The sequence below is a fragment of the Strigops habroptila genome, chromosome 2, assembly GCF_004027225.2.
Source record: "Strigops habroptila isolate Jane chromosome 2, bStrHab1.2.pri, whole genome shotgun sequence".
NCBI lineage: Eukaryota > Metazoa > Chordata > Aves > Psittaciformes > Psittacidae > Strigops > Strigops habroptila.
In genome coordinates, this window is record NC_044278.2 from 32004680 (window position 1) to 32018138 (window position 13459).

At 41.6% G+C, this 13459-nt stretch overlaps 1 protein-coding gene across 4 annotated transcripts in view; it reads right to left on the bottom strand.

Annotated features, from left to right (window-relative positions):
* Nucleotides 1-13459, bottom strand: part of DSCAM (DS cell adhesion molecule) — a 476005-nt gene that overhangs the window by 104138 nt on the left and 358408 nt on the right. For 3 of the 4 annotated variants that reach the window (XM_030477062.1, XM_030477064.1, XM_030477065.1), the window contains exons 12-14: nucleotides 4906-5102; nucleotides 2670-2766; nucleotides 1067-1195 (exon numbers count right to left, since the gene is read on the bottom strand). In XM_030477062.1, the coding sequence (XP_030332922.1) occupies nucleotides 1067-1195; nucleotides 2670-2766; nucleotides 4906-5102 (423 nt within the window). Of the gene's footprint in view, nucleotides 1-1066; nucleotides 1196-2622; nucleotides 2767-4905; nucleotides 5103-13459 lie in introns of all 4 variants that reach the window. The other variant, XR_003990146.1, reaches the window with a different exon arrangement.

The following is a 13459-nucleotide window of genomic DNA, read 5'->3' on the forward strand; positions in this document are numbered from 1 at the left end:
CTAGTAGATAGAGCATGACAAAATTTTTGCCTAAGTGAAGCACAGAGGAAATACACAATGCGGAAAAATGAAGAATAGAAAAGATGAGTAGTAGAATAGCTTTTGAAAAAACTTGGCAAATTTTAGAATTTTATGAACAAGTATGTTTTTCCATCTCAGAACTAAAGGAAGATGTAAATGTACTGTAGTTGCTTTGATAAACAGAATGCTTCACTGATAAAAATACAAAGCATTCCTATTAGTAAACTATATCCCCTTTCAAATAGTGCAAAAAACTCCAACATGAAACAGTACAGTATAATTTCTCAGTGTCTTTTTAATAATACTTGAAATACGAAACATTGCTCCATTGCAATTTCCTTGCTTGTCCCTTCTCAAATAATGAAGGCAGGTAGACTGAGATTAAATATTAGGAAGAAGTTCTTCACTATGAGGGTGGTGAGACACTTGCACAGATTGTCCAGAGAAGTTCTGGATGCCCCATCCCTGGAAGGCTTTCTTCATCTTAAAATTCTCTTAACTACAATTTTCCACTGCTAATTTTCCAGGGATGATGCCATGTACTCATATATTGACAGAAAATAACTTTTTAAAAATCAGCACTACAGGAAAAAATAATTTGTAAAGGCAGGTGGTTTTTTCTATAGGGAAAAAGTAGAATTTGAAAATTAAAAAAAAAACCAAAACCAAACAGAGAAAAGATAAGAATAGGTACCAAGAATCAGCCAGCAAAACCATACCAGCTATCAAGCTATCACCTGGAATGGCTTATTTTACAACACAATTTTTCCCCTTACTTGTAGGATTCTCTGGTAAAAAGGAAAAGCAGCAATTGCTAAATTTAATCTCCTTACCTCAAAAAAAAAAAAAGAAAAAAAAAAAGAAAGAAAAAAAAAGAAAAAACAACAAATGAACAAATGAAGATAAATTTTCCTGTGGAAGATTAAATAAACCATGGTAAAAACTTCCATCAGGCAGTTTCAATTTATGAATTATCTTTTACGATGCAGACTCAGTGATGAATGACTAGTGACGGGGATTACTTCAGAGGAAGATTATTTCTTACCCGACTTGTTCTTGCACTCGATATCGTAGCCAGTGATTGGGCTGTTCCCATCAAATCCCATGGTCCATCTGAGGGCAATACTGCGTGCTCTCACTTCTCTGATTTCTATTTCAGGAGGGTCGGGGGGCTCTGAGTAAACACACACACAGAGTTTTAGTCAGAAGGAAGCCTGTACTCCTAATGAGGTAACATTAATGAGCGTGGCACTGGCATAGCTTGCTGGTGGTAAGCTCTCATGGCATTTTCTCTGGTCACTCATTAGTACCCTGAGCCAGTTAATCACCTGCTGAAGAATACTCAATGAAAAGGAGGAAGGATCAATTTTCAACTAGGAGTCACTGATATAATCCTGAATATTGACTTCTGTTTAACCTTCTTATATGCAATGTAGAGCTGTGTTTGCTTAAAAGCACTCCAGATTGGACTACTCATGCTAGAAAAGACTTTTGCCTTGAACACTATGTTTCGCTGATACTTCCACAGTTTTTACACAAAAAGTGACAGTAGAAATATGAATACTAAGCTTAAAAGTGCTAAATTGGGTAGGGGGAGGGAGTAGAATTTCTATCTCATTGAGTATGTTTAAAAGTATTCATTTAATAGCAGAATAATTTGATAACAGTATGAAATGACACTAAAGCCTTTTTCTGCCTTTAGAATTAAGGTTATAAAGAAATAGCATTTATAGCCATTCTAATGCCCCTTTGTCATGGCAGTTTAAATGAGCAGTGGTGTAACTGAGAACCTGTCCCCAAACTCCGCCTGAATTATTTGACACAGCTGCCGTAGGCATTCACTGAAATCTGCTGTTTCAGTGACTCATTGAAATCTATTGTTTCATTTTCTGCTGTTTGAAATCAAGAGTGGGGAGAAAGAAATTTGCAAGTCCTAAAAATCTGTTGTGTGCATGCTCAAAGGCATACAAGTATGGGGACAAGCATTGCACAGAGAAGTAAGCAGTAGCCAGTGGCTGAGTCCTGCCTGTGCTCTGCGTCTCACATACTGTCACCTCCACCACCAGGACTTGTTGCTCTCTGCCTGAGCGAAACCCTGCAGGAGGGGAACCCCAACCCCAAGCAGCATAGGTTCCTAGAGTTTGCAATGTGCAAACTAATTACAGTTTATTTCAATTGATTAAACTTGAAATATTTTGTTTAAAGATCCGCAGTAGGTTTAGCATTTCTCTAAAGATACAGTCAGATCACTTTTGCTTTGTTTTGATCTTGGGGTTTAGGTACGTTTGTTCTTTACCAGCAAATGCAGCCCTCTCCCTGCAAAAAGTAGCCTCCTCATATCCACTGTCCCTACCGAAGACGATAGTCTTAAGTATCTTTAACAGATTGTTGGCTAGTGTATTTAAGGAAAAGATCTTATCAATTTGTACATATGTAGAATGACTGAATCTTATCCTAAATTTTGGTTTAATCTTTGATGCTAGAAAATGAAAGACTGAGAACCTTAATGAGACTCCTCATTTCTTTGACAATGAGGAATACATTTAACTAGGAATCAGAGCCTCCCTCCCCCAACAGATTTCTGAGATGGCATACACTTACTGTACTACAATAGCTGTGTTTTTTTCCTTATGTTGTCCTCTTCCTACCTTGCACAGTGAGCTGAATTATTCCACGATCCTCCCCATAAGAATTGATGGCATGACAGGAAAAGAAGCCGGAATCTTCACGCACAGTTGGCAAAATCTATAGGTGATTTGAAAAGAAGTGATTGATTGAACAGCACATAGAGAAAATACACTGACAGCTTTTCTGTATGGTACAAGAAAAATTGTACAATTTGTTTTACTTGACAGTAATAAATAGATATTGTGTGTTATACACATACATACATATGTATAGTAAAATATCCAGAATACCGAGAATTATCAAAATCAGCAACACCTGCTGAGGAAGCAGGCTATCTGCTGTACATGTGTAGCCAGGAGTTGGAGCACTGCCTATTCCTGCAGCTTCTCATTAGGAGTCTTATTTCCTGTTACTCCTAAGTTTGCCGAGTATTTAACAGTTGGTTCAAATTTTCCATACAAAATGGTGCCTCCTTCTGCCTCCATTTTTTTCCAGTTATTTCTAAATGAAACTCAAGTCTGTGTGGAGGAAATAAAGTTTCAAACATTGGTGATGAACCCTGCAGTATTAAGCATGGTGCCTCATAATAAAATTTTGAGTGATCTTTCTTTTCAATTTGTGATTTAATAATGTAAAAAGTTACACACAATCTTTACATACTTGATCATAATGATATTTTTCTACAGGACCGCTGCTTCATTCAACGTACAATAGGGAGAGTATTTTTTTAAATGAGCAGCTATTCCAAATACCATTTTCCTCCCATTGTTCAGTGTGCTGCTCCACACTTTATTTACTGTACACAGTTCAAACTGTGCCCTGAAGACAGACTTAGTCATTTTCTCATAGCCTTTTCTGTGGATTCACCTATGCAATACCCATTTCATAAACATGAGTGAATTTATTTTCATAAACCCTAACATCATGAAAAGTATTACCACCATTTTGTATGGGGAATTAAGGAACCAGACATATGATAATATTTGTTACTGCTTGACAAGTTGCCACATATTAGCTGAGCCATAGTAACTCCACATGCTCTTTATTCCTCAGCAAAACCAAGGTAACGTGAGCACAACTCCCATTCACCATTGGTTAAGATAAATGGATTAATTTCCCACTCGCTACGAGGATGTTGGAGGGTTATCATCTGAGATGTGGTAACTTGTCAAGCTGTGTTAAGTTGCACATGTGGCTGAGCTTTAAGATAGGAAAACAAAATTTTTCTGAGCCCAATTTGATACATCTAGGGTCTTCTTCCCCCCCCGCTCAGAGTTCTTAGCAATAAATAGCTTTTCATGTGTTCAAAACAGCTTCCATTGAGTTAAGCTGCAGCTATGAGGGCTTAGTACTTCTGCAAATCAGACCCCAAGGGCTCAAGGCAAGTACCTAGAAAACAAAGAACACACAATTATTGGCCACCTGTGAAAAGTTTGGTTTCAATGATCAGCCTTGCATCACACAGTGTCTTTCATTACTCAACCCTAATTCAACTCCAGAGAAAATCCAAATTATGCCTCACTGAGGCAGGGGTCCTGGAGAAAAAATAAAAGCTGAGTATACAACTAAAGATCACATCATCACGCACACATGCAAAGGCACTGAGTTAAAAGCTTCAGAGACAACTGTAATCCTGACATTTCCACTTTTGGGACATTTTATCTCTCAGAAGTCAAAGGTTTTGTATGTAACATACACATAGTTGTAGAATGCCAGTACCCTACACAACTGCTTCAGAAGAGAATGACTAACCTGATCTTGTAAAAGAGTATCACAAGCCCCAAAAAGTGAAAGGGAGGAAGAAAAAGTAATTTAAAAAGACAGCATTTTTATCTCAAAACAGCTTAATGATTTTGGCAAAGGTAAGCCTGACACACATCAGAGCTAGGGGTCAGATATTCACCCAGCGCTTACCAGTAGTGTACTCAAAACTGAGCTGTGCTGCCCAGGAAGGGCAGGCTAATGCATGAGCCACATTGCTTCTGAGACAGAAAGAACGGGGAGCTATAAGCTAGGCTCACTCTCTTCCTGTTTCTGGAGCATGGGAGGAGGGAAACTTTTTTCTAGGGGTTGGGATGAAGACGAATCCTCTACCTCTTGCTGCTAGCTCTCCAGTGATGCCCCACAGGTGGAGCGAGTGGTGGGGCTTTGATGTTTTAGGGCAGAGGTAGCTGTGCGTCCGTATCAAAATAAAATCAAGCAACACATGTTGCTCTCACACACGTAGATGAGTTGTGGACCACTTTGTTTTCTTACCTGCAGAGTAGAGATCACTTCATCTCCAACTTCCTTGGTGGAAACAAGGTAACGGGACATTTCAGGGTTAATGATTTGGTCTTCTTTTTCCCAGCGGACTATGATGGGTTTCTCTCCATGTGCCGTGCAGCTCATCTCCTTCTTTTGACCTTGTGTTGCCAAGGTGGTATTTGGATAGGAAGTTATCATAGCTGGAACTAAAACCAGACAAAACAAAAGATTGTTCATCAGTGAGCTGACTAGTCTGATGACGCATGGTTGGCCATTCAGTCTGGGTCTCATTCAGCTTGTCCATATTTGACCAGATGGCTGAAAATGTGAGAAATTATTTTACTTTCATTCCTGTGTTAGAGAATTTTTTTAAGACCAAAGATGGGCCTCAATGGGAACTTAGCAGAGGGGAGCTGGGACTGGAGAGTGAGGCTGTAGAGACAAGAAGATGCAAATCCAACAAGAGCCTAGCTCCATTTGTTTTGCTGCTCACAGGACCACTTGTAACATAATTAAAATGTTCGCAGTACATAAAAGTGCTGTAAGTATAAGCATTCAGATAAGGGGCCAATAACAAACTGATAAAAATTTCCTATTTCTTCTGATGAGCTACTGTTTTATTTGCTGACATATATATGCTCTACCATTTTGTAGAACAGTAATGACCTATCAAAATGAGGGCTCAATTAAAACCACAAGCTGTACAAATGTAAAAGAAAGGCTCTGCACCAGAAAGCTTAGTCCATGTATGTGCTAAGTAAATAGTTAATATGCACTTATTGTACTAAATGTACTAAACAGAAAGTATAATTAAACTGACAATAAACCTAGCTAGATTTGAGTTTTGTTGTATTTGGAAAGTATTTGCGGAACAGTTCAGACAAAATTGTCAACTTCATTAATTATGTGGGAGTTTAAAAAGAATTTAATGTTGAAAAAAAGTACTCTCTTGCTAGCAAGAATAGGCTTAACCCCAAAGTATTTTCACTTTTTGGATTTTTTTTTTTTTCTGAAAATAGGAAGCAAAAATCCTCAGAGTGTTTTATTGCAAACCCCTCAAAACATGGCATTTTTGAATCATGATGGTCTCCTTGGTGTCTTCAGTAGTCTGCCCTTTCATTCCCGTATGATCTGTCCACCAATGAATAGCATCTGGGCATTTGTGAGTATCAAAGCCCATGAGCCTATCTTTCAGTTCTGGCCCTTTTCCTTCTTGGTCAAAGCTGGAAACCCGTGGACAGCACACAGAACTGCTCTCTTCTGAACGAATCTGTCCACTCCTGTCAAAGCATATGAGGCGGCAGTAGAGTCCCTTCTCTAACTCTCTTCTTCACTCCAAGGCTGCCTCCCACGATAGCCCCAATATCCTTGCTTTTATACATGAGCACTTGCCTTTTCTTATCAGAACAACTCACATCTGAACTTCTCTGGGACTTTATTTCAAGATTACATTGGCATGGGACCTTATTTGAGGCCTCCACAATCTTTCCTTTTGCATAGATTGTATCTATTGCTACTGCACAGCAAAAAAATAAAAAAATCCTTACTTGAATGAATTACTATAATTGCTATTCTGAAATGTTAATGCTTGGTGGCATGACCTTTTCATGCCAGAGCTGTTGATGTTCAGATATGACAATATGTCAGGATGCAGTTTTTTCTGTTCAAAGGCTTCCTGAACCAAAACAAACCAATTTGAAAATTAACAGGCCTGTGGTTAGAGTTATGAATGGGATCTAATTACAGGAAGAACTCTTAGAAAGGTTGTGTGAGACATAAGGGTCTTTAGGCACTGATATGCATTAGTGATGTAGTATGTGTTGTTCAACTGTTTGGATATCAAGTATCAATTAGTTTTGTCAGAGAGGAGCATTCTAAGAGAAGAAATGATGAATAATCAGAATAGAAAATTAGGACAAGTCTGATTCCATCTTTCAGAGAATGAAAATAGCTTCAGTTTTATCTGGTGTCTGTCCAAGTACCAGTACTCACAAGGAGGTTAATTTCAGAAAGTTCACTTTTTGTGTCCATCTGCTTGTTGCTTCTAAACACAGAAGGTAGCATACTAGACCTACACAGCTGCAAACCTATGGGCCCTATATTTACAGGTACGTGCACTTGAACATATCTTCCCTCATTTACAATACCTGAAATAGACCAATATATCCTTTTATGCATTTTGTTCATTAATAAGAGACCCAATTCAAATGAGTAGCAGGCTCTTAAGGAGTCTGTATTACCATCATTAGCTTTTGCTAGCACCGTTCTTCCTTCCACAGGTCCCTTCCTTCTTCATTTACTGCACCTTTCCACGTGTCTCTCTTTTTACCTCAATGCAATACACTCCAGTGTCCTTCACCTCTCCTTCTCTTTTTCCTGCTGCAACCTCCTTAGGTTCAAACATGCTCCCTAACCCCTATAGCAAAGTTCTTCTCCTCCAACACCATTTCCCATCCCCAATTAAATCATGCTAATCTCCTAAGTCACCTAAGTGATTTTTCTCTAACAGTTGAAGTCCTCCTTCCCACCAGTATGTCCTACTTCGAGTTTCTCTGGTGATAGAGGGAGCATGTGCTTAGCCCACCCAGAGGGTGAGAGATGGTGTGTGCCTCCTCACGAGGTACCTGAGCTCCCTGGGTGCCTGTGATCCCCAACAGGAAGTATCAGTGTTTGGAGTTGTTGAGCCTTGCATTTCAGGTCTACCCTCCTCCTGCTTCGCTGGTATGAGCACACAGTATGGACCCACAGAAAAGAGGACATTTGAATTTAAACCCCACAGACCTCAAAGGACCTGTCTCAGAGATTCCTTCCTCACTTTCAGATCTCCTAACCAGTTGTCTATCAAGAGTACCCTGATAGGTGCCATCCAAACACCATGACTATCTTGCTTGCTTTTTAAATAACAAAAGCTAGCTTTTGAAACTCAATTTTTTTTTTTCCAACAAACTTTCTTAATAAAAGCAGCATAAAAACATGTAAAGAAAGATAACTTTATTTCTCAGATACAGCTTTATCCCTGCTTATCCTTCCCTCCTTCTCACATAATCTTCCACACGGATTCCTTATTACCATAGCAATGCCTCACAGCTAAACATTTCCCCTTCCTCCAAAGCTGATTTTTTACTCTTCACAATTTATCTCCAATGATCCTAAACCATAAGCTCTTCGTTTTATCTTCTTTTACGTCAAAAGATTTCTGGTAACAAAACCACATTCCCGAGGATATTTTAGGCAATGTATTTCTTCACCCTCAAACTATCTTTAATCAAATTACTGATGCAAATAACTGAGATAAATATGCTGGCTCTTTACTGACAAAATAATCTAGAAAACTGTAAATAAGCAAACTAAATCTGTACTACATATAGATGAGATATTCTCTCAGGATGTCTTAAAAATAAAGTGAAGGCGTTTAGAAATATATCAAGATGATTCAGATGCCCTATTAAGTGTGTGTATCCTTTATATCTTTTCAAATAAACATTATATACACATACATATAATAATATGTATCTATATAAGAGAATTTTGGAAGGGAAGAGCATGTTGCTATATATGTTCAAGGAATGCACAGCATCGTTTTCCAGGATTTTGCAGTAGGCTTCCTTATGGGACAAATTAATCCAATTATCTCTCCTCTGGGATTCTCCAACATCTTTCTCCGAAGCATGCCATGTTGTGCTGGGCATTGTTAAAGGTCTATTGGTCAAAACTGGACAAAATAGAAGCTACAGTTTATAGATTATGGCAATTTCCATTTTCAAGGGATGCATATGGCTACAAGCAGCATTAATCCTGGAGATTTCTGTTTAAAGTTGGGGTTCTGTTTGGGACAATAACACTAAATATCTTTGTAACATACATAAATGATTCGAAGACTGTTAAGTTCTCTGTATGTTTAAGAACCGTGGCTATTAAATGTTTTTTCTAGCAACCTGGCTGTGGTGAGAAGAGAGGAATACAACACAGCCAACACCACAATCGATGAGGAGATGCCATGTGACACTGTAGGATGTGTTCTGAGATATATTGAAAGTTATATTGCTGATCATAGCCAAACAATGCAGATTTAAGTTGCTCTTGAGAAAGAGGATGTAAAAGATGCAGTAGATAAGCAAATCTAATGATATAATGATCTGTAGATAACTGAACACATCTAAACAGATGAACTGTGCCCTCAAAAGCCTCTTCTTTACACTGATCATTCAGGAACCTGCAATGGCTTGCTTAGTTGCAGAGATGTGCTGTAATGAGGGAAGATGAATGCCATCTGGTTTTCTTGTACAGCTTCTAGAACAGAGGACTATGGTTCTTTGACACAGTGTAAACAAACTTGGGTAAAAATAACATCATGGATGAGGATATGAGTTGTGATAAGAGAAAACTGCATTAAAGCTGAAATGAGTATATATTGAAAAAAATTAATTAAAATTCCAATTTAACATTTAATCCAAATTTAACATGTCCTCTCATGCTGGTCAGCCACTGTGAGAACACTCTTCTGTCCATGACAAATGAGATTTTTCTACCTCAAAACCAAATTTCCTTTTCTTCAATCCACTGTTGCTCAGGCAAAGAAAGCCCATGCAAGTACATTGCTTACATTTAAGGGAGCCTAGCTCTCACACTATAATTAGTTGATACCTATTTGTTAGTTTATTTTCAAATTTAGTAGACTTCCAGGAGTCAATGTATGCATTGCTAAAATTCTTCTCTTAACTTTGTTTTCCCTTTCATAAATTATGTTTTTGCTTAGTTAAGTAGCATCTCTCCAGAATTCAAATGGTGTCCTGAATGTAGCAGAGAATTTAAAATCTGTAGGACTCCTCAAACACTCCAGTTTAAGCACACTGTTCCTTTGTAAAACTGTGATCTCTCCAGTCTTCATCCTCAAAAGATGCACAGGACTAGAAAAAACCTGCATGTCTCAAAGGGTGAAAGAAATAAGTTAACACAAAAATAAACACTCCATTTTTATTAATACAGGGATTTTAAAGAAATAATAAGCATATAATTACCTATTATTTTCTACCAATATTCACTAAAATTGAAAATGAAATTAATGTTTGTTATCTACTCAAATTCATTTGAGAAATATTTTTAAAATTCAATTTAAATTTTACAAGAAAGTGGATTTTGAATGCAATATTTTACTATATACGTATTTGAAAAGAATTTGTGGTGTAAGCAATGCAACTTTCAGAAACAATACTGGGTGAATTATGTAACTAATCAATATGGCAAGAATTTCAAATTCAAAAAGCAAATGTTTTGAAATGAGTTGCTGCAGAGGTTCCAGACTAAGAAAAACAATTTCAAACACGTAAACCTGAGAAATTGAATTGCCGAGGTGAGTATCTCCAGAGAGGACGCCTTTAACACCGGAGCGGGGGGGAAGCACAGCGTCCAGGAGCCTCAGTTCGGAGCGGCAAGAGCGACCGAGAGAGCCTCAAGTCCTCGACAGGACTTGCCCAGGAGCCGGCAGCTCAGCTCACGCGAGCAGCTGACTCACAGGGGGCGGCGCCAGGAGTGACGGCACCAGCCCTCAGTGGGGAAAAACCCAGTCCAGGGAGCGCGAGCGACCAGGGCGCGGCGCGGCAGGTGGCGCACGCAGGGCGGGCGGGGTGGTGAGCACTCGCCTCAGGACCAGGGGCCGCTCTGGGAGCTCTGCCCCGGCGGTGGCCAGCGCAGGCACCCAGACAGAGCCGATGAGAGGGGAGGCTGCGGCGCAGACCTCGGAGTGTAGAGAGTGCCTCGACTGGTCTCTTGAGGCGAGGGTGCGCAATGGACAGGGCTGAACTCGGTGCGCCCTGGTGGAGGTCCTCCTGCAGTAGGTGGCTGAGCTGCGGGAGGCTGTTGGAGAGCTAAAAGATGCCAGGGAAGCTGAGAGGAAGCTGGGCTGCTTGCTCCGTGCCCAAACTGTGCAGGGGCCGCAAACGTCCAGCATTGCTCACATAGGAAAGAAGGAGGGCAGCAACCCAGGAAGCTGGGAATTAGTCACGAGAAAAACTAACAAAAAAAGGCGGAAGAGGACAATTAACAGCAAGGGGCTTCCTCCTAAATCTGATGTCCCCACCCAGAACCCCTTTGCAGTTCTGCAGGGGGCTAATGAGAAAGCACCCACCACACCTAATGAGCATCCTGCTGATGCACCAGTAAAGAGGATCACTACTGGTGCCTCCAGGAAAAAGCAGAGGGTCATAGTAGTAGGGGACTCTACTTTGAAAGGCACAGAGGCGCCCATCTGCCGGCCTGATCCAGTCTTGAGGGAGGTGCGTTGCCTGCCAGGGGCTCGGGCCAGGGATGTTGCTGAGAGGCTGCCTGCTCTAGTAAGTCCTGCTGACTATTACCCCCTTCTAGTGGTCCATGTGGGTGCTAGAGATATAGATAGCAGTAGCCTGGAGAACATTAAGAAGGACTACAGAGCCCTGGGAGAGGTGGTTAGGGGCTCTGGAGCTCAGATAGTTTTTTCATCGATTCTCCAGGACAAAGGGGAGGACCTTAAAAAAGCTAGGCGCGTTTGGCAGGTTAATAAATGGTTAGAATGGTGGTGTCATAGTCAGGGGTTTGGCTATTTAGAACATGGGGCTCCCTTTGGGACGCCAGATCTACTGGAGGCTGGTGGAGCTGGTCTGACAAAGAAGGGGAAGAGCTGTTTTGGTAGGAGGCTTGCCAGGCTGGTCAAGAAAGCTTTAAACTAGATGTGTTGGGGGAGGGGAGCATTGATCCATCCTAACACTCCTGGTCAGTTGCCAGCACCTGTAATAAATGCTTGGAGCGATGTAGAGATGTTCCAGCTGCCCCAGCCATTGAGTCGGCTGCATTTGGAGCTCGGCTAAGGTGCCTCTATACAAACACCCATAGTATGCGGAACAAGCAAGAGGAATTAGAGATGTGTGCAAGGCTACGGGGATATGATGTCATTGGTATCACAGAAACATGGTGGGATGGCTCCTGTGACTGGAGTGTCGGAATGGAAGGTTACAGGCTGTTTAGAAAAGACAGGCCAGGCAGACGGGGAGGGGGTGTTGCTATCTATGTCAGTGATAGGCTAGAGAGTATGGAACTCTGTCTAGGGACGGGTGATGAGGTAACAGAGTGTTTGTGGGTCAGGATCAAAGGGAGAACAGCAATGGGGGACATTACGGTGGGGATCTGTTACAGGCCACCTGATCAAGAGGAGTCTGTGAATGAAGCGCTGTACAGACAGATAGGAGCAGCCTCACGCTCGCAGGCCCTTGTCCTCATGGGGGACTTCAACCATCCTGACATCTGTTGGAGGGACGGTACGGCCCGGCACAAGCAATCCAGGAGGTTCCTCGATTGTGTGGAAGACAACTTCCTCTTTCAAGCAATAGAGGAGCCGACGAGGAGAGGTGCCATGCTTGACCTCATGCTCACCAACAGGGAGGGACTGGTTGGAAATGTGACGCTCCAGGGCAGCCTTGGCTCTAGTGATCACGAGATGGTTGAGTTTGAGATCCTCAGGAGAGTGAGAAGAGCATGCAGCAAGCTCACTGCCCTGGACTTCAAGAAAGCAGACTTTGGCCTCTTCAGGAACCTCCTTAGTAAGGTTTCATGGGATACAGTCCTAGAGGGCAGGGGGGCCCAAGACTGCTGGTCGATATTCAAGGATCACCTGCTACGTGCTCAAGAGTATTGCATCCCGACTAGAAGAAAGTGCAGCAGGAGGGCCAGGAGACCTCCATGGATGGACAAGGAGCTGCTGAGGAAACTTAGAGGGAAAAAAGAAGCTTATAGAAGGTGGAAGCGAGGACAGGCGGCCTGGGAAGAGTATAGGAGCATTGCCCAGGTAGCTAGGGACCAGGTTAGGAAAGCTAAGGCCCAGCTAGAATTAAGTTTGGCAAGGGATGTAAAAGATAACAGGAAAGGATTCTATAGATATGTAGCAAATAAAAGACAGACTAGGGACAATGTGGGCCCTCTCCAGAAGCTATCAGGAGAACTGGCTACCATGGATTTGGAGAAGGCTGAGGTTCTTAATGACTTCTTTGCCTCAGTCTTCACCAGCAAATGCTCTGACCACACCATGAAAGTCTTGGAAAGCAAATGCAGGGACTGTGAAAATGAAGGCCTTAGGCCCAGTGTAGGAGAGGATCAGGTTCGAGACCGTCTTAAGAACCTGAACGTGCGCAAGTCCATGGGACCTGATGAAATCCATCCATGGGTCCTGAAGGAGCTGGCGAATAAAATTGCTAAACCACTGTCCATCATATTCGAAAAATCCTGGCAGTCAGGTGAAGTTCCCGATGACTGGAAGAAGGGTAATATAACCCCCATTTTCAAGAAGGGGAAGATGGAAGACCCAGGGAACTACAGACCAGTCAGTCTCACCTCTGTGCCTGGCAAAATCTTGGAACAGTTTCTCCTGGAAAACATACTAAGGCACATGAAAAACAACGAGGTGGTTGGTGACAGCCAACATGGCTTCACTAAGGGGAAATCCTGCCTGACCAATTTGGTGGCCTTCTATGATGGAGCCACGGAACTGATGGACAGCAGCAGAGCAGTTGACATCATCTACCTGGACTTGTGCAAACTG